The sequence below is a fragment of the Apium graveolens genome, chromosome 3 (genome assembly GCF_009905375.1).
Source record: "Apium graveolens cultivar Ventura chromosome 3, ASM990537v1, whole genome shotgun sequence".
NCBI lineage: Eukaryota > Viridiplantae > Streptophyta > Magnoliopsida > Apiales > Apiaceae > Apium > Apium graveolens.
This window is the reverse complement of record NC_133649.1, coordinates 24,100,219-24,123,683: the sequence shown is the minus strand read 5'-3', so window position 1 is coordinate 24,123,683 and position 23,465 is coordinate 24,100,219. Positions and strand designations below refer to the sequence as shown.

At 35.0% G+C, this 23,465-nt stretch overlaps 1 protein-coding gene across 8 annotated transcripts; it reads right to left on the bottom strand.

Moving 5' to 3' along the window:
• Nucleotides 1-1,281: 1,281 nt before the first annotated feature.
• Nucleotides 1,282-5,173, bottom strand: LOC141712002 (G2/mitotic-specific cyclin-1-like). 8 transcript variants are annotated; one of them, XM_074514754.1, is made up of 11 exons: nucleotides 4,965-5,173; nucleotides 4,623-4,847; nucleotides 4,287-4,465; nucleotides 3,565-4,188; nucleotides 3,048-3,185; nucleotides 2,799-2,923; nucleotides 2,456-2,668; nucleotides 2,287-2,311; nucleotides 1,978-2,055; nucleotides 1,594-1,804; nucleotides 1,282-1,517 (listed from the first exon to the last, which is right to left on the bottom strand). In XM_074514754.1, the coding sequence occupies exons 2-4, from the start codon at nucleotides 4,740-4,742 to the stop codon at nucleotides 4,032-4,034; spliced, it is 456 nt and encodes a 151-aa protein (XP_074370855.1). In that variant the 5' UTR covers nucleotides 4,743-4,847; nucleotides 4,965-5,173; the 3' UTR covers nucleotides 1,282-1,517; nucleotides 1,594-1,804; nucleotides 1,978-2,055; nucleotides 2,287-2,311; nucleotides 2,456-2,668; nucleotides 2,799-2,923; nucleotides 3,048-3,185; nucleotides 3,565-4,031. The 8 variants fall into 7 exon arrangements, with proteins under 8 accessions (XP_074370854.1, XP_074370853.1, XP_074370855.1 ...); XM_074514753.1 differs by having other exon boundaries at nucleotides 1,884-2,055; nucleotides 4,928-5,173; XM_074514752.1 differs by having other exon boundaries at nucleotides 1,884-2,055.
• Nucleotides 5,174-23,465: the final 18,292 nt, after the last annotated feature.

Sequence of the window (23,465 nt, the reverse complement as noted above, 5' to 3'; positions counted from 1 at the left end):
TTGTTGAAGAATTATCTCAGAACAACTCCTGACATCAGAGAGATCGGAAAATAATGAAGCCAAGTCGAAGATCTACAACTGCTTAAATTCTGATATTTATACAGGTTGAAGTTGTTATCAGAAGTTGAATTGGTAAAAACTTTAAGGACTGTAAGTTGTAGTTATCTTGTCTATTTCTCATGCATTTGTACTTAATGTTTTTGACATCATCAAATATCTGTTAAACTTGTATATTTTGTTAATTTACAAGTTGGGGGAGATTGTTAGATATATTTGATAATGTCATGGCTAATATGTTTTATGTTTAGATTTCAGATCTTATTTGAACAGAACAAATCAGTACTTAACTGATCAGTACTTATACTGGAAGTCAGAACTTAAGGTACTGGAGGTCAGAACTTAAGGGATATCAGTACTTATGTTATCAGGAGATAGATATCAGAACTTAAGTGCTGAAGGACGATCAGATAAGGACAGTAGCTGATTAAAGTTAAGAAGATCAAGATAAACATAAGAAGAGATATGCATGAAGAAGGAATTCCGTGAAGAATGGAATACTTGGAATAGAAGATATCTGATTGATATATTTTAGGAAGCAGAATTATATTCCATATCAATTAGCGAATATCTTGTAACTGTGTAGTATATAAACACAGAAATAGAGTTTACACTAGAGGTGTTATCATTATCGAGAATATTATTTATTATAACTCTAGAAGCTCTCGTGATATTTTGTTCATCACTGAGAGATAACAGTTCCAGATTGTAACAGAGTTTATTGTTTAAATAAAGTTTGTTTTCTGTTACATAAGTTCTTGAAGTTTGATTTGATTGTAATAAACACTGTATTCACCCCCTCTACAGTGAAAGTGTGACCTAACAAAAACGTTACAATAGCCAACTACTGTAACACTAAAATGCCCAAATATAACGCAAAATGAGTGATACATTAGCTTGTTTAAGATTGCATAAGTGGGACCCACATGTCCAATGTTATCTATTTTAACACTAGTTTTTTAGTTAGGCAACACTGGAATATGTGTATTATAACAGTCTTTTTATCTATTATAATTTTAATAACATATGTAATACAACATTACTAGAACAAGCAAATATAACAGTTAATTTTAACATTTTTGAAATATATGGTCTATTTTGAGAACAATCCATAATCAACAAAATATCAAAGTTGCATACATAAGAGTCTAGCTCTGCAAACCAAACTACTATATAAAAATAAATTCTCTAAACCATCCTCGTCGCCAACAAAAACCTTTAAAGTCGGAGAAATCAAAATCGTTTTTTATTATAACTATAGTGGGGTTAAGGCTTAATCCATACACAATCTGCTTGTTCACGAAACCACTGTATCTGTTTTGCAAGGCTCGTGTCTTAAAATATGTTTATGTAGCTCCTTTTCTCATAAAAGTTCAATGAAAACTATATGGAACTCTGTTTGGTAGCGTAATCACCACAACTTGCTTCTCTAAAAATTTCTTCGCATCAATTATATAAACCTGAAATGCAAGATTTAAAATTAGTCTACAATGCTAGTAGTAAATGGAAGAAATCTGATCATCACTTTGGATTTACCTGAGATATATTAGCATCTTCATTATGTACATATGTGACTATCCATCCATCATCTTTTTGGCAGTCTTTGTTCCTAGAGACAATTGTTGCCCCTGAGCAGAATGCATTTTCGGGAAAGGCATGATATTTGATCTTTAGTAACTCTCCATTTTTTTCATCTGCTAATTCCTCTAAAAATAAAGCTTGGCCAGCCCTTTGTACTTTCCCACGCCTATTAGTATATACCAATTAGTTCAATATACGACTCATCATCTCAACTAATTTGATATTACGAAACAATTTGTAAATACCAGATGCAGAGCTTGCTTCTTTATTAATAACTTGTGCATATGCAAACTTGTTTCTGATCCAGTAAATCTTTTTATTAAGATTAAGCTTTCATACCATTCTTAATGAGTTCATCGATGAAGCTATTGTAGAAATCGATGCCGTCTTGATTTATACCACCACTCACTGTCCCATCTGCATTTATATCATTCAATTAGTTGATCATCTTATATCGATGGACCAGCCGACATAAAAAATGACTACAAATAAAAAACAGAAACAATCATGGATTACGAAAGCAAGTACTAGGGGGGATCCTAGACCAGGAAATGGAAATGGAAAATCTGTAAGTATCGCATGTATAAAGTATTATCATTCCAGCCCAACATCAAAACTTTCTGAGTTGGGACGCATGCCATTAATTACCTGAAGGTAGTCCTTTCATATTAATCTGTACGTCATTTGAAAATAGTAGAAAAAACAACAAGACATCAGGAATAACATAAAAGAAAAAGCAAGTCTAGGACAGAAAGAGAAGGTGCCTCAGTACATGCACCACATAATGTATAATTAGGTGTCAAGGTGTTTTACTTACATCAAAGAATACAACATTGCGATTTGAGTATCTATCATGACGATCAATCCCATCAAACCTTTGAGGAAATTGCACATAGCATATTTTCTTTCCAGATGTAGGGTCCATCATGAAGCACATCGACTCCCTGAGTGCCTTGCTATTTTATATATAGTGATCACAATCAACATTAAGTAGGTATGGTGCATTTGAGATGACTGCTGAGACTCGAATCTAGAAGATCATACAATACATGTCAGTGGCAGGAAAAGAAAATATAACTATAAATACAACAAAACTTAATCAAAGTTTACAGCAAGATAAAGATGTAAAATATGATGAAGGTAGTGCTTAAGGAACTTACAAGAGAATTCATAGCACCGGCCTTTTTGTGGTGTTCAAATCCAGGTCTCTTCTCACGAAAAACATAAACTAGATGAGGCAACTCATTTCCATCAGTGTCAAGGACACCATTATTACCTAGGAATACTTGTTGTATACATGTAAATTAAAAGTGTTTATATTCATTTAAAACATCAAATTATCTTGCTTTATAGCATATTGTATAGCATTAAGTCCAAAGTAGAAAGCAAAAAAAGAAAATTCCGCAGACCTGAATCATTCCAAGATGATCTCTAACATTGTTCCCAGGCCATGGAGTGCCATCTTGCATTGTCCACCCCTCTTCAGGAACCTTCTGTGCCATTGCAACTAACCCATTTATCCACACTTTAAACTCTCCATAATCCCTCTGTACCATTAGGTATTATGTAATATGGTTAGCAAACAGCTAAATACCCGGGAACATGGTCAGTGCATTCATGATAATTGAACATTCATGTGCACGTACATACAAATAGTTGACAAGGATTATCTTAGTCAATCCTGAAAATCAAAACCTCATATTACTAGTAAAAGTATGACACTTTCTTTTGACATCTGGTCTTGCAAATAACAAGAGCTGGTGAACTTAGAGATGATCTATTTGGCACTATTTAACACATATCAGCAACAAATGATCTTATGTGCATAAATGACACGAATGCAATACAAACTAAGTACACACTAAATACTAATAGTTGTAATTCTGATGTAAACTTCACATTAACACTTCAGTGAATATTTCTCACCATTCATAAGTATCCGTCGGACTCAAAGTATGAAGCGTTGCTATTGAAGTATCTGTAATAGCCAGAAAACGCGTCCCTCTCCAATTTCATCTAAAAGTCATAAATTAATTTGAGCTATTACTACATGTGGCTGTACTTTAAGAGGTGAGTTTGAGAAACATATATATATTATCGACGGACAATGAACCTATAAATTCTACGTTAGATAGAACCAAATGGTTTCGATAGAGTACATTGACTCGCCCATGACAAAAGTGTACAAGGACTCAAATCCTTATACAACAAACTATCAACATGTTGTGTTCTATACATCATTGTTATAGAAGATTATATATAGTAATGGAACAAATCCTAGAAACAGAACAGAGATTAAAAATGATCATAAAACAGAATTCAAATGATGATTAGAGTTAATTATCATCTCCTAATAAGATCTATGTTCTAGAATTAATTTCTTGCTTTTCTGATCACGAGTGTGGCACAACAGCAACAGTCAAGACAGTCTTGGCCAGTGGAAGAAGAGAAACAGCTCCTCTCTCAGCATTTGAGTACTTCTTGTATATCGCTTTCATCTTATTCTCTGTTGTACCTGAGTGGAACCTAACGAATTCTTTAGCACATTCCCTGTTTTAACAACCATAAAATGTATCATTAGTACTAAGAACTCAAACATTTAAATCTTCTAACAAAAAAATATGGCATTACTTTCTAACTAAACATACATTAGTTGTGGCTCTGAAAAGCCGGTATGCAATGCGAGTGTCTCATTCCAGAAAGATGCCTTCTTCAAAGTGCAACGTGCCCTGTAGATAGTAGAGGTTGTAATCATTGAAGGACAGTACATAACCGTCGCATAATTTATTATGCCCAGTTCAGCCAAGAAATAAGTCATGTTCTCCACCTACACATACAAATTTCAATATTTAATCAGTTACCAAATAGTGTTTATTATAAGGATTGCATAAAGGTTTTACAAGTTCTGTTCAAGAGACTTACAACAGCATCATTGGGAAGAGAGGCAAGGACTAGGTATAAAACTTAACAAGTTGTGTACGTACCATTTGTTTATTGTCATTGGCATATGAGAGGAAGATAGAGAGATAGGTTAACTCGATAAGAAGGCCCACTCCATTAATACTTAGAACCACTGTGCTCCCCGGATGAATTAACACACACATATAAGTGTTATTCACTCAAAATGATGGCTGAAGAACACTACAGAATTTAGACAGCGGGGTTTTTTGTGTAAAATAGAGGACCCCCAACTTTAAAACCCTAAACTCCTGTAAAAAAATCTTCAATTAGTTAAACCAAAACACCCAATTAATCAGAACAAAACTCCAAATAAAACATATATATTTACCAATTCATTCAGACCCTCATTTTGAAGCCCAAATTACCTGTAAAATCAGTTAAAATTAGTATTTTCCATTTAATCGGAGCCCCAGATTGGAGCCATAGACATGTCCAGGGGAGAGAGAATTTCGGAGTCCTGAAACACCAAAAATTCATGCTTTCAGAGAGAGAGAGGGGAGAGAGAAAGAAAACATCGATAGAGAAAAGAGAACGGTAGAAAGAGAAGTATTATTGAATAGGTTTTTGTTTTCGGGGAAAATGACCGCCCAACAATTCATTATAATATGTATATTTTTTATTTATTATATTATAACTAAAATATTCTTAAGTATTTATCTATAATATATAAAAATTCTTATTATATTGTAATTGTTTTAAAATAAATTCGTATTATACTAATATTATATGTTAAATTAAAATTTTTTATTATACTATATTACATTTTTCATTCACCAATAAACCTTTAATTTTAATATTATTTATGATAATATTTTCACTTAAAAATTTTTAAAATTTTAAAAAGTATCTAATGTAACACCAGGTGTTGGCGTTACATGTCGTGCAACACCGGCATTTCTCTGCAACACTAGATTTATAAATTTTGTAACACTAATTGTGAGGTGTTACAATAGGACAAAAAAATTATTAGCTAATGTAACGCTTGCATTACAGTAGCCCACTTATGACGTCATGGGGCCATGAAATGAGAAGCCAAGTTCATCTAGGTTTTTTGTTATCCAAAAACTACGTAGGGCTTGATCCTCTATAAAAGAAGGTACGCAGGCACATTGTAAGGTATTGGAAGCGAGAGATGTATACGCCATTACCAAACACACTTGCGATCTCAGCCCCCGATTCATCAGAATCACAATACTCCGATGACAAAAAAGTCACCTACTGGTGCTGCAGTATCAACTTCACGATGAAGGACCACCGCTGTAGATCTTGATTCCGGCCACGAACTTTAAATCTTTGTTAACCGAATTCCTCCGTTAACAAATTGGCTAACTCCAGGGTCTTATGAATATAGGAGTTCGGAGTCGACTTGGATAGTCTTTTGATTTGTATTTTTAGGTTGGGTTCCTTGAATTACTTAGAAGAAAAAATTATATTTTTTTTAATTTGTAGCCCCCTAACTCTGAGGTCTTATGAATATAAGAGTTCGGAGTTGACTTGGGTAGTCTTTTGCTTTGTATCCAAGGCTGGGTTCCTTGAATTACTTAGAAGCAAATTTTATTTTTTCTTTGATTTGTAGCCCTTAACTCCGGGGTCCTATGAATATAGGAGTTCGTAGTTGACTTGGCTAGTCTTTTGATTTGTATCCAAGGTTGGGTTCCTTGATTTACTTTAAAGAAAATTTTGCATTTTTCTTTAATTTGTAGCCCCTAACTCTGGGGTCTTATGAATATAGGAGTTCAGAGTTGACTTGGCTAGTATTTTGATATGCGTGCAAGGTTGGGTTCCTTGAATTACGTAAAAGAATTTTTTTTCATTTTACTTTGATATGTATCCCCCTAACTTCAGGGTCTTATGAATATAGGAGTTCGAAGTTGACTTGGCTAAATTTTTTATTTGTATTCAAGGTTGGGTTCTTTGAATTACTTATAAGAAGATTTTATTTTTTCTTTGATTTGTAGCCCCCTAACTCCGGGGTCTTATAGATATAGGAGTTCAGAGTTGACTTGGCTATTCTTTTTATTTTTATCCAAGGTTGGGTTCCTCTAATTACTTAAAAGAAAATTTTGCATTTTTCTTTGATTTGTAGCCCCTAACTTCGGGGTCTTGAATATCTTGTCTACAGATTTGAATGTAGTTGAAAAGGTGTTTTCGGACAAGGTTTTGGGGATAAAGTTGAAGAGACAAGGATGAGACGCCATCAATTTGACTGGACTCTGAAAGATTTTACGAGTTTTCCGTGGTGTCAGGTGATAGTTGGATGCGTACAGGTTTGTGTATTTTGTATGTGTACTTGCGTGTCCAAACTCTCCATTCCCCCTGTTTTTCTCTAAAAGAACGTGCCATGACATAATTACCGTAGGGTAATTATTAAAAATGACAGCAGGGCTAATAACTGATGTAGCAATTACATTTTGGAGACCACTGAGAATGCACCACGTGTCTTGGCTGTCTGGCCAAACTTGTAAATATTATTTGCCTTTTCAGGTTCTTTTTATGTCTCTATAAATACGCATCCCTCTTTCTCCATTTTTTTACACACACAAAATCCAAGCAAGAAGTCGCACCTTTTCACTGAATTTTTAATCATTTTCTAGAGGTTTGAACGTCGTCGATTTCATCGAAGCCTCAACATTATCTCATGTTTCTTAATAAGTTTTCATCCCCGTCGTCTTATTTTTTTCTTTTGTTCTTGCACGTCATTTTCTTCTTTAAGTAGACTCGCTGAGATCTTTTGCCTTCAAGTTCTTGTGAGTCCAAGTTTCTTTTCTCTGTTTTATACTTTTTAATATATAGTGTAGTGTTTTGACCACTGTTTCATGTTTGATTTGTGTAAATATGGTTATTGTTTGTTTGATTTGTATGTAAAAATTGGTATTTATTTTTTTGGGAATTAGCTTTGACTCCGGGGAGGCTTATAGTGTTCTTGGTTTGGATATATAAGTTTATAAATGTATATATATGTTGTAGATTTTGGTTTTTATGTTTTGATTTGCGTAAAAATATTTCCGAGTTTATTTGTTTTTGTCTTTTTGGATTCGGGTGTTGCATCGACTCCGGGGTTATAGTATATGCAAGGTAGACATTATAAATAATTTGCTAACCTTAGGACGAATAATCCTGAGTGTCCTCAATATATTGGTGGTATACACTCCAGTTGCTCTTCTCCTTCCTCAAGTCAATCATTAAATATGCCTCCAAGAGCCGAGAGACCGGTGCAGGTTCTGGTGGAAACTCTACTTTTGGCCCCCGGGGTACATTAGCTAACGATGATGGTTCCTGGGAGGAGATAAACCATTATTTTGTTCAATCTCATAAGGATTCCCGTACTTTAGGGTTCTATTATAGGGACTTGTCTGAGGCTTATGGGGGCCTGGATGGTTTGGAGGGTAGGGAGCCTTACAACCAGGCTGATGGATGTGATGTTTTATAGTGCACCCGGTACCAGATATGATTGTGCCCCGGTGCAGAAGAATATTGGGAAAAAAATATACCGATGCCGATATAGATAGTGCGTTAAGGATAACTTTGAATTTGAGGGGAGAATTCGAGTGGAGGTGGCCGGAGCTAAATGAGCGTATGTACCATAGTCCCTCAGTTGGGTACGTTGGTATTTCCTTAGAGCATCTCTGGGGCATGAGGATATGTTTACACCAATTCACCAAGTCTTTATGTCGGGATGTTTACGGCATTCCTTTCACCCAACTGGCCCCAAATTTCGACAAGTGGATTAGTTGGTTTCTGGCTTGTTGTCATGTTAAGAACTACCTTCCCACCTTTAAACTTTTTCATCATCTCTTTATGATAAAGAAATCTACCAGTAAGCCGTTGTTTAAGCTTTTGTTTAAACTATAGGATTGTGGATTTCTGGCCGATAAGGTAGTGGTGCCTACAGTCATGCTAAATTCTTTAAACTGTTGGCATTAGAAGTTTATATTTTTCCGGGGTGGGGACCTGGAGTTTATATTGTTATTCCCTAATAATATAACAATATAATTACAGAAAGGGGTTAAATGGAATTCTGATTTCTTTTTGCATTTATGAAAAATTCTTTCTAAAATATACAACTGTGTTTGAATATACAAGAGTGTGGATTATGATTATAAAGTAATAAATCACACAAAGTAAATAAACAAGTGTTTAAAAAAATTCTGGTGGATTTGTATTTCCATCAGAGATGTATATATTAAAAAGATCTCTATGATGCAACATTGCACACATCTGCTTACAAGTATTACAACTTAGAACTTGAGAGTGTTAAAATATACAGCTTACAAAGACTCTCTGTTTTCTTTCTTGATAATTCTTAGGTCTAAAATACTAGCTATACTTGGTTTATATATCACCAAGTTACATGTGCAATACGACAAAAAATTATTCTATCAACTAGGTCCAGTTCCCATGTTTCTTCATTTCTCTGTCCAATGAAATCCAAGTTAGATACAACATCTTTGAATGAGCTTGTCTTGAATGCTTCATTTTCTTCTAACACCTCCAATCAGGCTGCCACATTCTTTTTGTGCACTATCAACCCATGTAACTCTTTCAGCTCCTGTCAAGTCCCTTTCAACTGCTATCTGGTTGATTATCCGTTAAAACTTTTGAATGTTATCCGTTGACACTATATTGGTGTCATCCATTGAAGCTTTGTATATAATATCCGTTGACAGCTTTATCCATTGATGGCTTGACTGACTTATTAGTTGAGGGCATATGAGTTATCCATTGAAGATTGTAGAATCATCCGTTGAAGTTTTTTGACTTAGGAGTTGAAATTGTTTCCATAGCAGTTGATACTCTTTCACTTATACAAAAATCAAGGACTCTTATATGTATAATTAAGCCACCTATTTTGTATATCTTGCTAGTAATCAATATGTAACAGCCCGCACTTCCGGATTATTAATTCTAAATCGTAACTAAAATAATATACAATTATTAATCCAAAATTCTATTACAATGGTGATTATTACGAAAGCGCAGCTAGCGGAAGTCCAAAAGTCAATCTACTCTAATACTAAGTCCTCGAACTTGAATGCTATCCAACTCGAACTCTTAGACAAAACCTGAAATTTAAAAGAATGAGTTGCGAAACCCAGCAAGCAATTACCGTTCAACGGCTCAAAATAATATTATATTTTTATATCTTTTTGAAAAACACGTTTTGGACACATAACACATACATCTATTATATATGATTGCACATATATTCGATAATAAAGATCACACAATATATTTTATATGACAAGGATCAAAACAAATCACACAACATATTATATAATTCACATCATCAAAATTCTTAGTCAATCAATAAATCTTAATAACAAATTCTTATATTTAGTCCCACAGTCTTAAATCACACATTATGACACACTTTGCCAGTGACCGGCATCTTATACTTTATATCACACTTCCCAAGTGACCGGGTTCTAATTCTTATTCGATGGAGGGCTGATTTACGTCCCTCGTCAAGTGCAACCGAAGCTTGTCAAGGTATCGATGTGTTCCGGAACGTGTGCAAACTAGTTATAAGTTCAAAGTAGCACACTTTCCAGTGATCGGAATCTTATTCTTATACATGACTAAGACTGAGGATTTCTTTGAATTCGTTTCTTATCAATCACATATCAATTTCACACATACGACTATCAAAATAAATATTTGAGCACATGAATCAAATAATATAAAATACGTTACACAATAATGCGGAGCAATAAAGATTCACTTACGTACTCAAACAGATAATTCATGTTTCAAAATATACGGAGCAACGAATAGTCACTTACAAAATACACAGGCAAGCAAATAATACGGAGCAATGAAAATTTACTTGACTCAATCACGAAAACATATAATTCACATTAGAGCACACATATCCTTAGCAACCCATCAAATACGACACATCTAAAATCTCGATCTTCTCCGCGATTCCAATTCTGATCAGATCCTTGTTTATCCCTTTTGACGCTCTAAACGATATTTTCTTGAAAAATATGAAATACAAAAGTTGTAGAGGACGACAAGAGCTTTCTGAAAAGTCCAGAATCAACAAATTCCGACTTATGATGAATTTTATACGAATTTTACAAGATTGCTGATTTTGGTGTAAAGAGCCCAACGAATTTTATGAATTAATGCCACGAAGATGAATAGGATGTATTTATAACGAAACAAAACCCTATACCATAACCTACAAGTTATCCATATTAGAATATGATCCAAATTTTAGGCCCATTAGTCTAATTAAATTTTTAAATCCTAATCTTTATCCAATTTTAATCCTTTTTATTCTATTATTAATCTAATTCTAAAAATTAAGGGATATTACACAACATGACTTTGAAACAATCAAAAATACTAAACCTCCAGCTAATCTAGTGTACATAATGTGCTACACACTTATTCATATAAGCTACTCCATCAACGGATAGAAAACTGTGGTTATCCGTTGATGGCTACAAATGGCACTAAATAAACCTACTTAGGTTTATTTCAATTTCAAAATTATTGTATATCTTCTTTTATACTTTTTAGTTGCGAAATACGACGACGCCGACAAACGGTCAATAAATATCTTAATTTTAAACAAGTACATAAATTTGAATGATATATTTTTGAAATAAATTACATTTGTAATTTTTATTACATATCGCGAAAAAAATATCTTGAAAGCCAATTAATTAATTAATTTTGTTTTATCTTATTGTTCTAATTATTTCTCGACGGGTTTAAAAATAACGGAAAACATGTTATTTAATATACAAAATATTATATATATATATATGATGTTATACACACATACATACATATATACAAAGTATTAAATTTTTAAAAATTTAATAAAAAGAACACGCGTAGCGCGGATATAGGTCCCTGGTTGTGATGTGGAAAAAATGATGTTAGAAAAATTAGATAATTGTTTGGTAATTTTTTTAATTTATGCATATTTTAAAATATTATATAAAAAAATAATATTTTTGAGAAGATTTGATACTGAAACTGATTATTATTTCCTGTAAAAGCTGACAATATCAAACTGTGCCTAAGGTTTTGAGAGGAGGCACATGCTACTGTAAAATATTCTTTTATATATATATATAAATATGACTTTTATCCATACAAGTTTTTTTGGGATTGTTAGGTCCCAATTTGTTTGTAGAAGGGGGGGTTGAATGCAAACAATACCGTTTAATCGAATAAAATGCGGAATAAAAATGTGAAACAAAATTTAAGTTAAATAAAACTTTTATTAAACTTGAAAGGTGTTACAACTACGGTATCGGTTACAAGGGATTAATCTCAAATCAATTATTACAAATCTAGAATAAATTCGACATGAACTTTTTCTATTTTTGCAATTAAAAGATCAAATGCTAAATGCGATTTGAGATTAAGTTCTAGGGATTTTAATCCGCTAGATTGATACACAAGAACAAGATAAATAATTCTAGTGGATTGGATTTAACTTGTCAATCTAGAATTTTGATCTTGAATAAAGCAGATGAAGAATAAAATGTTGTGACTTTGTTTTCTGCTGCTTTTTTTCTCTTGACTTGTGTGTTCTGTATGTTGATATCTTTTGAATGTCTTCTGCTACTTTTATTTAATCCAACAGTCGAGTAGAATGTATTGGCATGACAATCTCTTTGAGCTGGCAAGACAATCATAATGAACTAGCAAGACTTTCGGTATGACTATCAATTGTCATACCGATTGTCATAGAAGTTCAAAATCAGATTGTCTTTCTGAATTAATAATAGATTTTAATGTAATAAAAAATCTGATAAGACAATCCTTTTGAATTAGCATGACTTTCGGTATGACTATTGATTGTCATACCGATTGTCATACTAATACAATCATTTGCCTTTGAGAATTAATAACAGATTTTAAATCAATTAAAATCATGAAAAACCTTAATATTAATTCTGAATTAATTAATCAATTAATTCAATTAATAAAATAAATTAATCTTTGCAGATATGATTTATTCTCTTAATTAAATTATATGACTTAATTAATTAATAGAGAGTTAATACTAATCTTGAGCAGCATCCATTCTCCTGTAAAACTTCTGAAAATCACTGAAATATATGAATTAATTCCACCACTTCAACGTTGACACTCGATGTACTGTCTGGTTCATGAGTGACTGACTTCCGTGATGTTTCTTCACGTCTTGACTTTGATTTTCTTCAGACTAAATCCTTGTAATTAATTGATACCCTAACGAGATCTCTGTCACTTGGTTAAATCCACAATCTTGATTTATATCACTGAGGCTTGATCAATTTCTTGAGCTTCTTCCAGTGAATTAAGTCTTCAAGTCTATAGATGAATAATGTTTCTTAACCCTTTAACAGATGTTACTTTGTGAGATCTCTCTGACGATAGATCCACTATTTACTTATTACATTCTTATTTGAGTTGAGTTAAATCCTCGAATAAACGAATAGGCTATGACATATGCCTTTCAATCTCCCCCTATTTGCTTGTTAGACAATAACAACAAATACCTAGAGGATAACTCAACTAACAAATAAGAAAAAGATATAAACAGTAATGCAAAGTAAATAGCAGAAAAGTTCTGGATTATATTTAACATTTTCCAGATTCCAAAAGAAATTTACAAGTGAATACAAGATAGATGTTCCTCTAGCCTGAACATATAACTACATTAGACTATCTTGATTCATAAAGCTCTAATCATATTACATTGAGTTTTGAGCTAATTGATTAGTTAGTCTTCTCTTCTAACTTCACCTTCTTCTAAATCTTGAAGTAACTCTTTGTCAAAGACACGATCCTTTTCTGAAGTGAAGCTTGCTGGTCTGACTAGTTGAACTCCAACTGACTTCAGCTTATTCTTGATCTGATTGTACCTTTTAATATTCTTTTCACAATAAGCTTGAATCAAATCAGCAGCTTGAGTCTTCAACATGGATGAGTATCCAGCAGTTCTTAAATGATGTTCCATCCAGACCAGATGCTTAGCTGAGTAGTCTTTAAGAGATTGTACATCTAGCTGACAGATTTGAAGAGAATCAGACTTAAAGAATCTCACCGTGATGAGGATTGTTGACCACTTGAGGACTAGCCCTGCTGGCAAACTCTTTAAGCCTTTCTCGAAGAACTTCATTCAATTCTGAGCTTCTTTTTACCTTGTTGAGAAGAACCCAAATCTCTGACAAAGAACGATTCTCAAACAGATGAAGTGACACCTTGAAAGATCCTTCACTCTGACAATATACAAAAATGCTCATCTCATTTAGGGATCTATCAAAAGCAGCTGTGATCCTTGAGACTTCAGTCTTGATAGCATTCATGTACATGTCATTGTTAGGATTTGAGATTTCCAGCTTGTCAAGAAGATGTAGGAACTGTCTATCATTATTAGTGCTCAGGCTGAGGCATATCAAGTACTCTCCTAGCTTCATCCCATTTCTCACCAATCTTCAGTCTGATCATCTCTTCTCCTTTCTTGAGCCTTAATGTCATGAAGACGTTGCTTTTGAAGAGTTTCTGTTCTTTGTATGTCTTTCCTCATGTCAATGATCTGGGAGACCTTTTTGAGTTCAGCTTCTTTTCTTTTCATCTCTGACTGCTGCTGCTGAAACTCTTTCTCAAAGATAGGATCCACTGTAGCTTCCTCTTCCCAATCTCCAAAATCACTTTCCTCTTCAGCTTCAAATAAACCATCTTTATCTTCCAAGACTGGTTCAGCGGGAATGTCAAAAATGTCAAAGTCATCCTGTTCTCCACTGTAATAAACATCATCAGCCTTTCCTTTATCCCCAGCAGAGGTATCTTTTTCTTTCCCCTTTCCACTACTCCCTTTCTTCTCCCCCTTAGTTGAGGGATCCTCTACTGACTTTCCCTTAGATCCTCCATGACCTCCATGACCTCCCGAGCCTGAGCCTCCACCAGACGGCCCTTCAAAGTAAGTCCTTTGTTCTTCATTGGGACAGTGAGAATTTTTGATCATGTAGTACAGGTGCTTCATCCCTTCATTCAGATGTTCCATACCTGTCTCTATCTTCAGAAATCTAGAGGAATCCAGTGAATGATTCATTTCAACCAAATCTTCAAGAGAAGTCATCCTTGTATGTAGAGAGCAGGAGTCAGAAATGTCATCAGCTGATAAAGTTGGAGTTTCCTGAATGGAATTGAGCTTTGGTGTGACAGTGTTCTTGAGATCTGAGATATCATTCCTTATGAGTGCCAGCTGATTGTTGACAGAGGTGGAAGAAGAAGACCGTTCAACCACTTATGCTTTGAATGCTTGAGCTTCAGCTTGGCTTTTAGCAAGTTCTTCTTTTAGAGCAACAATTTGAGCTAACAGGTTTATAGTATCAGTGTCTGTGTGTGCTCTCACCTGAATTTCACTCGTGTTTGGTTCACTCACCTCACGTGCTTGTGTTTCTCTCAATATAATTGCTCGTGAGGAGTCTTCCTGTTGCTGTTCTTCTGTACCTGCAGTTAAAATCACCCTAGCCTCTTCAAGAGAGGTCAGTGGTGGTGCAATGGGAATTCGCGAGTCCCGATCCTCAGTCAAACCTATCATTTCATGTGAAATAGATGTCTGAATTGCTTTAGGGATAGATTGACCGAGTTGCCCTCCACTTTCTCCAGATAAATCTGCGAGTGGAGAATCCCGTGAGGGAGCCAGAGGTGTTTGATCTGGGAGGGGAGAAAATGACTCTATTAAGGGTGGCTGAGAGTCAGATTTTCCCTCAGAAGCATGTGACTGCTCTTCTGCCGTAACTATGGCAGGCACTGTAACAGACTCTATGTGCACTCCTCGCTCTGTGTCCTGAGTATCATCTGTGGGTATGTATGGTTCCATTGTGAGTAATGGAATTGTGCTTGACTCAGTACAAGATGCCATGGCCCTATGACGAATTTCAATAGATTCATCTTGTTGAGAGAATGTCTCTAGTAACTGTTCATCGGCCATTTCAAAGTCCATGTCTTGTTGGGAGGACAAGGATGGGCTTTCAGATGCCTCAGTATAAGTTCTTCTTTTCTTTGGAGGAGGCAGGGCTGAGGGTTCACTCACATTTAACAATGCACTACTTCCTATTAACCTTCTGGGTAACATTTTAGACAGTGGGGGAGAGGTTGAGATAGAATGTGACTCTGTGTTTGGCTCTATGACCTGGGATTGAAGCTGTGGTTCTAGAACTTCATGGCCAGCCCTATCAACCACTGAGGGTCTTTCAACAGAAGTAGGAATGGAGTGAGAGTGAGGAATTACTACCTGTAATGGAAGAGCATCTGATGTTGGAGGAGCCTGGGTGGCTTGAACCACTGGAGGTTGAGGTTGCTGTTCATGACCGGGAAGGTTGAAAATAGGTAAAGGAATATAAGTGGCCATGAAAGCAGATACAAGTACTGGAACTTGCATGAATTTAAAGGTTGTGTCTTGGCGGGTGTAAATCTTTTTGCTTACTGGAGGGGGTTCGGTTACTGCAGAGTTAGCAAAAAGGGCTTTGTGTTCAGGTGTGAGAAGATGATCTGCTATAAGCATGAGAAAACGAGCATAGTAACATGATACCCTACGATTTGTAGAATGATCACGTAAAGCAGTAGTGAGACGTCTCAAGAGAATGGGAAAAAGTAGTTTGCCAAAATTGATCCTTTGATTGAAAACAACCGCAAGACCAATATACTGCAGAGTAGAAGTGATGTTGTGAAAGTTGGATTTAGTGCAGTTGGCAAACACTTTAGAAAGTGTATCGAAGAAAATATCCCATTCAGACACCAAATTGGATTTTGAAAGTTTGGTTAAATTGATCACCCCCTGATAGTGAATAGCATGGAAAAAGTTTGTGATATCATTTTCAGAGGGTAAATTACAGAAATTGTCCAATGGAAAATTTAACGCCTGATTGATGACTGATTCATCAACTACATACTGTGTGTTTGCCACGGTGAATGAAAAAGATTTTGAATCATCGGCCACAGTAGAGGTTGTGCAAATCAGTCTAAGAAGATCGACATTTAAAATCACATTTGATTTCATAGCAGAGCTAACAATCGAATGGTCATTTAAAAATCTAATCCAAGGCTTAAATTTTTCAACATTACATTTTTCCGGATTAAAATAACCAACATGATTATGCGCGACAATTTGGAAATTGAGAGCCATTTTAAAATAATAATAAGACACACACTTTCAAAATTTTAAGAATAATATTAAGAAAATTCGAATTAATTAAATTAATTTAATAATTCGAATTAAATTAATTATAATCGAAAAATTTAGACAGGAATGTATCTCGTTAAAATTCCTAACTCACAAACACAGTTTTGAAAAACCAAAAGACACAAATCAGAAATTAAAAATAAAATAAAATAATAAAAAATACCCAAAATCAAAATACAGAAACTGATTTTGATTTGATTGATTTCTTTTAACAAAAATCCAACAGCACTTCTGTATGTATATACTTGTATGTATATATCACATTAGTGATGATTTTTGTATGCTGAGTAAAAACTCGAGCAAGAAACAATGGTGACTGTGGTTGAATCGAAGAGAGAGAGAGAAAGAAGGAAAAACTGTTGAAATTTTTGAAAAACAAAGAAAATGAACTGATGAAATTTAAAACACACACAAAAACGGGTTAAGTAGTATAACTGGTATGACAATCCGGGATTGTCTCACCAATTGTCATACCGATAGTCTTACAAGGCAAAAATAAATTAGAAAATAGAAGAAATAGGAGTAATAAAAATAATAAATACTAAATATATATAACTGGTATGACAATCTGATAGTCATACCGATTGTCATACCAGTACAAAATAAAACATAATATATCTGAAATTAATTTTATTACTGGCATGACAATCAATAGTCATACCGATTGTCTTGCCAGTTATAAAATTAAACTGATTAAATAAAACAAGTATTAGTACTGGAATGACTTTCAGCAGGACAATTTAATTGTCTTGCCGATTGTCATTCTAGTATAAAATAAATTAAGTATTTTAAATATACTGAATAATTAACATAAAAAACTGTTAAAAAAACATAAACATAAACAAAAAATATATAAAATATTACAATTACAAAAAACTGAAATGAATATGGCAGAAAATATTTACATAATTAAAATAATTAAAATATTTCAGAGATAATAATATTTTCAGTCCAAAAATAGATTTCTTTTGAATTTTAACAACTTAAATTCATAGAAAAATATTTTTAGAGAAAATAAAATATTCTGAGACATTAAAATTAACAATTTGAGTAAATAAATAAGATAAGATAATAAAAAATTCCATAGAAATAAGCAAGACATATGATAGAATGATAAAATAAATTTGCAAATGAATTTTTCATTTATGAAAAATTCATTTGTAAACTCATTCAAGAACAGATCTCAGATATTAACTAAATTAATCACTAAAACTATTCAACATGCCCAATTTACCAACTAATCTGGTAAATGTGGATTCATCAAGTGGTTTAGTGAAAATATCTGCTATTTGTTCTTCTGTTGGAACAAAAAATAGTTCAACAGTACCACTCATGACGTGCTCTCTAATAAAATGATACCTGATGTCAATGTGCTTTGTCCTCGAGTGCTGCACAGGGTTGTTGGTGATGGCTATTGCACTTGTATTGTCACATAAAATAGGAATTTTGTTCAATACAGAGCCATAGTCTCGTAGCTGGTTCCTAATCCACAAGATCTGAGCACAGCAGCTTCCAGCAGCAATATATTCAGCCTCGGCCGTTGAGTTGGAAACTGTTTGCTGTTTCTTGCTGTACCATGAGACTAGCCTGCTTCCTAGGAATTGACAACTTCCTGAGGTGCTTTTCCTATCAACAACACTTCCTGCGTAATCTGAATCTGTATATCTAACAAGGTTAAAACCAGATTCTTTAGGGTACCAAATACCTAGATTTGGTGTTCCCTTAAGATATCTTAAGATTCGTTTAACAGCAATGAGATGAATATCTCTAGGATCCGCTTGGAACCTTGCACATAAACATGTAGCATACATAATATATGGTCTACTTGCATTAAGATAGAGTAACGAGCCAATCATACCTCTGTAGCTTGTGACATCTACCTTAATAGAGTTTTCATATGGTCCAAGCTTGACAGCTGTAGTTGATGGAGTCCTTGCTGATGCAGAATCCTCTAGATTGTACTTTTTGAGGAGTTCCTTGAGATACTTGGATTGACAAATAAATGTTCCATCTAACCTTTGATTTACTTGTAATCCAAGAAAGAACTTCAGCTCTCCCATCATGCTCATTTCAAACTTGCTGTGCATTAACTTAGCAAATCTCTTACAGAGATTATCATTAGTAGACTCAAATATTATATCATCCACATAGACTTGGACTAATATAGTATCATTCTTATGTTTTTTAGAAAAGAGAGTTTTGTCTATGACACCTCTAATAAAGCTATTTTCAATAAGAAATTCAGAGAGAGTGTCATACCATTTTCTTGGAGACTGTTTTAGCCCATAGATAGCCTTGAAAAGAAAGAAGACAAAATCCAAATGATCTGGATCTTCAAAACCAGGAGGTTGCTCTACATATACCTCTTCATCCAGCTTTCCATTCAGAAAGGCGCTCTTGACATCCATTTGATAAACTTTAAAGTTTGAGAATGCTGTGAATGCCAGAAATATCCTGATGGCCTCAAGTCTAGCCACTGGAGCATAGGTTTCATCATAATCAATGCCTTCAGCTTGAGAATACCCTTTTGCTACCAGTCTTGCCTTGTTTCTTGTAACCACACCATCTTCATCTAGTTTATTCCTGAATACCCACCTAGTACCACCAGCTTTCTTGTGTGTAGGTCTAGGTACCAGTTTCCAGACTTGTTGACTTTCAAACTGATTGAGTTCATCTTGCATAGCAATCACCCAATCTGGATCAGTTAGTGCTTCTTCAATCTTCTTAGGTTCCATCTCAGAAAGAAATCCTGAGAACAGACACTCATTTTGAGTAGCACGTCTAGTTCTGACTCCAACATCTGGATCACCAATAATCAACTCAAAAGGGTGAGCTTTATTCCAGACAGTCTGTCTTGGAAGATTTGATCTTGATGATTTGCCTTGAAATTCATTGTGATGTTGTGTCCTACTAGATGATCCTTCAGCATCTCCCCCTGAGTTGTTGCCATGTTGACTTGAAGATTCTCCATCAGTAGCAGTGGTATCTCCATTGTTACCAAAATTTCCATCACTATTACCTTGAGTATCATCATGATTAACAGGTTCTTCACCAGCAACAACCTCAGGTTCTTGACCATGTTCTGATTCTGAATCTGACATATCATCAAACTTCAGTTTCTCAGAAGGATCTTCAGTTTGGATACTAGGGAGTTTAGTGTCATCAAATGTAACATTGACACTTTCAGTTACTTTGTGTTGATCAATGATATACACTCTGTATGATCTTCTTCCATATCCAACAAAAATACCCTCATATGCCTTTGCCTCGAATTTACCACGACGCTCATCTACATCCTTGAGCACGAAGCATCTGGCACCAAATACATAAAAGTATTTGATAGAAGGTTTCTGTTCATTCAAAATCTCATAAGGAGTTTTCATGAAGTCTTTGTTGATTATAGTTCGATTCTGAGTATAACATGCAGTATTGACAGCTTCAGCCCAAAAGTACATTGGAAGACCTGATTCACTTAACATCGTTCTTGCAGCTTCAATCAATGTACGATTCTTCCTTTCTACCACTCCATTTTGCTGAGGGGTTCTAGGAGCTGAGAATTGTCTGGTAATCCCTTTGTCTGTACAGAATCCATTGAGAAGTGAATTCTTGAATTCTGTTCCATTATCTGACCTTATTGCTCTAACAGGGACGTTAGAATCTAACTCAATCATCTTGATATGATCAATCACAACTTGTGGTGTTTCATCCTTAGAGTGAAGAAATAAAACCCACGTATACTTGGAATAGTCATCAACTATCACAAGACAGTAACACTTCTTTGACATCGAAAGGACATTAACTGGTCCGAATAAATCCATGTGCAATAATTGCAGAACACCAGTTATGGAAGATGTGTCAGTGCCTCTGTGACTTGCTTTATTTGACTTTCCTTTCTGGCAAGCCTCACATAGTCCTTCTGGAGAGAATTCCAGCTGAGGCAGACCTCTTACCAATTCTCTTTTTACAAGAGAATTCATTGTTTTGAAATTGAGATGAGAAAGTCTCTTGTGCCATAGCCAACTCTCATCTGACGATGCCTTTGCATAGAAGCAATTGACTTCAGGATTGCTTCCAGAGTTCATGTCAGCTACGAACAGATTTCCTTTTCGGATTCCCATTAAGGAGGGGTTTTTCACTTTTCTTGTGCAGAATCTGACACTTCAGCTTATCGAATAAAACATTGTAGCCGTTGTCACAGAACTGACTAATGCTAAGCAGATTGTGTTCAAGTCCTTGCACAACATACACATTTTCAATGATAACATTTCCAGCTAGCAAACAGCCATATCCCTCCGTTAAACCTTTGCTGTTATCTCCAAAGGTAACCACTGGGCCAGCTTTCTCAACCACATTTGATAGCAGGGCTCTATCTCCGGTCATATATCTTGACGATCCGCTGTCAAGAATCCACACTACCGGTTGTACCTGTTTAATGCCCTGCAATACAAATGGATTAGACCTTCTTCGGAACCCAAGCTTGGCTGGGTCCGACATACTTGTAAAATTGGCCTTTATCAGGCAAAACAACATTCTTAATTTTAATATTCTCAACTTTCTCAATGACTGAACATTTGACCTTGTGAACAACCTTGACAAATTTCTGTTTAGGCTTAGGCACAAATGTCTCCTTTCTAGCTTTAGGAGGACTAGCAGTCTTAGACCTATCATTCTTTCTATTATTCACATGCTGACGAGGAGTAGTCTTATCATTAGAAACATGCTTACCATTAAAATAAGCAAACATCAGATTAAAAGCACAAGACATACAATCAGGAACACCACATGCTTTATGAGAAGGATTAACAATAGGCAACTTATGCATGGTAGACATGGCATTTGTGTTATCCAACTCATGTGTGTCTGAGTTAGTCTCAGTTGCTTTCACAACCTTGACTGGAACTTTTGACACACTTGACTTGGAGACAGCTTTCTCATTAGCATTATCTTTAGCACGGATTTCTTCTTGAATAACAAAAGAGGTCTCATCAAATGGTTCAACAATTGATTCTTTATAGAGGGGTTCATCAACACCCTTAAGCACATGTGGTACTTCCCTGCCTTTAGCACAGACATGAGGAGGGGAGTTTATGCCTAATTTTCCAATAGCAGCATTGTAATCATAACCTATACCAGATGTTTGATTAACAGCTTGCTTATTGTAAAACTCTTTAGACTTCGAACAAGAATTAAAGTAAGCTTTAACCTTAGCCTCAAGATCGGTGATCTTGTCTTTGAGAATAGTTTCAAGTTGTCTATAACAGTCAACTCTATTCTCTAGAAAAGATACTTGTTCTTTTAATTTATCTTGATTAATGTGCACAAGTCTTAATTCATTGACCTCTTTCTCAAGGTCTTTGATTTGTTGATTTAACAATTCATTATCACGACGAGCACAATCTAAGGAACCTCCTAGATGATAAACTAATTCAGCATCAGTAAATTTTACCTCTTTTCTTGACGATGAGGTGTTTGCATCACTAGCCATGAGAGCAAGATTCCCAACTTCTTCATCTTCACTGTCAGTATCATCCCAGCTTCTTCCCTTTGCCAGGTAAGCCCTTTCAGATTTACTCTTTTGATTAGAATCGTAAGAGTTCTTCCTTGCTTGTTTTGGCTTCCTGCATTCTGTGGCAAAGTGTCCCAACTTATTGCAGTTGAAGCATCGAATGGTGCTTCGATCAACCATCCTTGTTTTATACCCACCACTGCTGGTGTTAGAGGATGAAGATCCACCTTTCTGGAATCTGTTGTAGTTGGACTTGTACTTGAACTTGGGATTCCTTTTGAATCTGACATTTGAGAATCTCTTGACAATCAGGGCCATTGACTCATCCTCCAATTGCTCCAGTTCTTCCAAGGAATAATAATCATCTCCTGATTGATTTGTAGTAGGAGGATCAAATTCTGCTACTATCACATTATCTTCAACCTTGGAAGACTGTACCATTCTTTCTGACTGTTGAGATTGTTGTTGATATTGTGGTTGTTGTTGTTGTTCATCAGCTACTAGAGCAGTAGACGTGCTGACCACTCTTCCTTTCCCGTAAACTTCCTTCTGCTGAATCTGCTCCAACTCATAAGTCTTTAACACACCATAGAGCCTTTCCAAAGAAATCTCACTCAGATCTCTTGCTTCTCTTATGGCAGTGATTCTATGTTCGAGATGAGTTGGCAGTGTTAAAAGGAACTTTTTGTTGACCTCCCTGATGGAATAGTATTTATCATTAATGTTCAGGTTGTTGATCAATGCATTGTACCTCTCAAACACTTCAGTGATTCCTTCTCCTGGATTGGATTTAAAGTATTCATACTCAGAGGTTAGGATTTCTAGCTTGTTCTCCCTAACTTCCTCTGTGCCTTCATTAATAATCTCAATAGTTTCCCAGATATGTTTGGAATCTTTACAATTCATCACATGTCTATTCATCAAGGGATTAAGGGAATCTACTAAAATTAATTGAAGGCTAGCATCCAGGGAGGCTTCTTCTATTTCAGCAGGAGAGAAATCCTCAGGATCTTTCACATAAGTTCTCGCTTTGGTGATCACCACATCATTTTCTATTACCTCTGGTTCAATAACCATAGGATTTTTTGGACCCTTCTTTAACACTTGCAAATATTTGGGATTAGCCACTTGTAAAAACAATAGCATCTTCTTCTT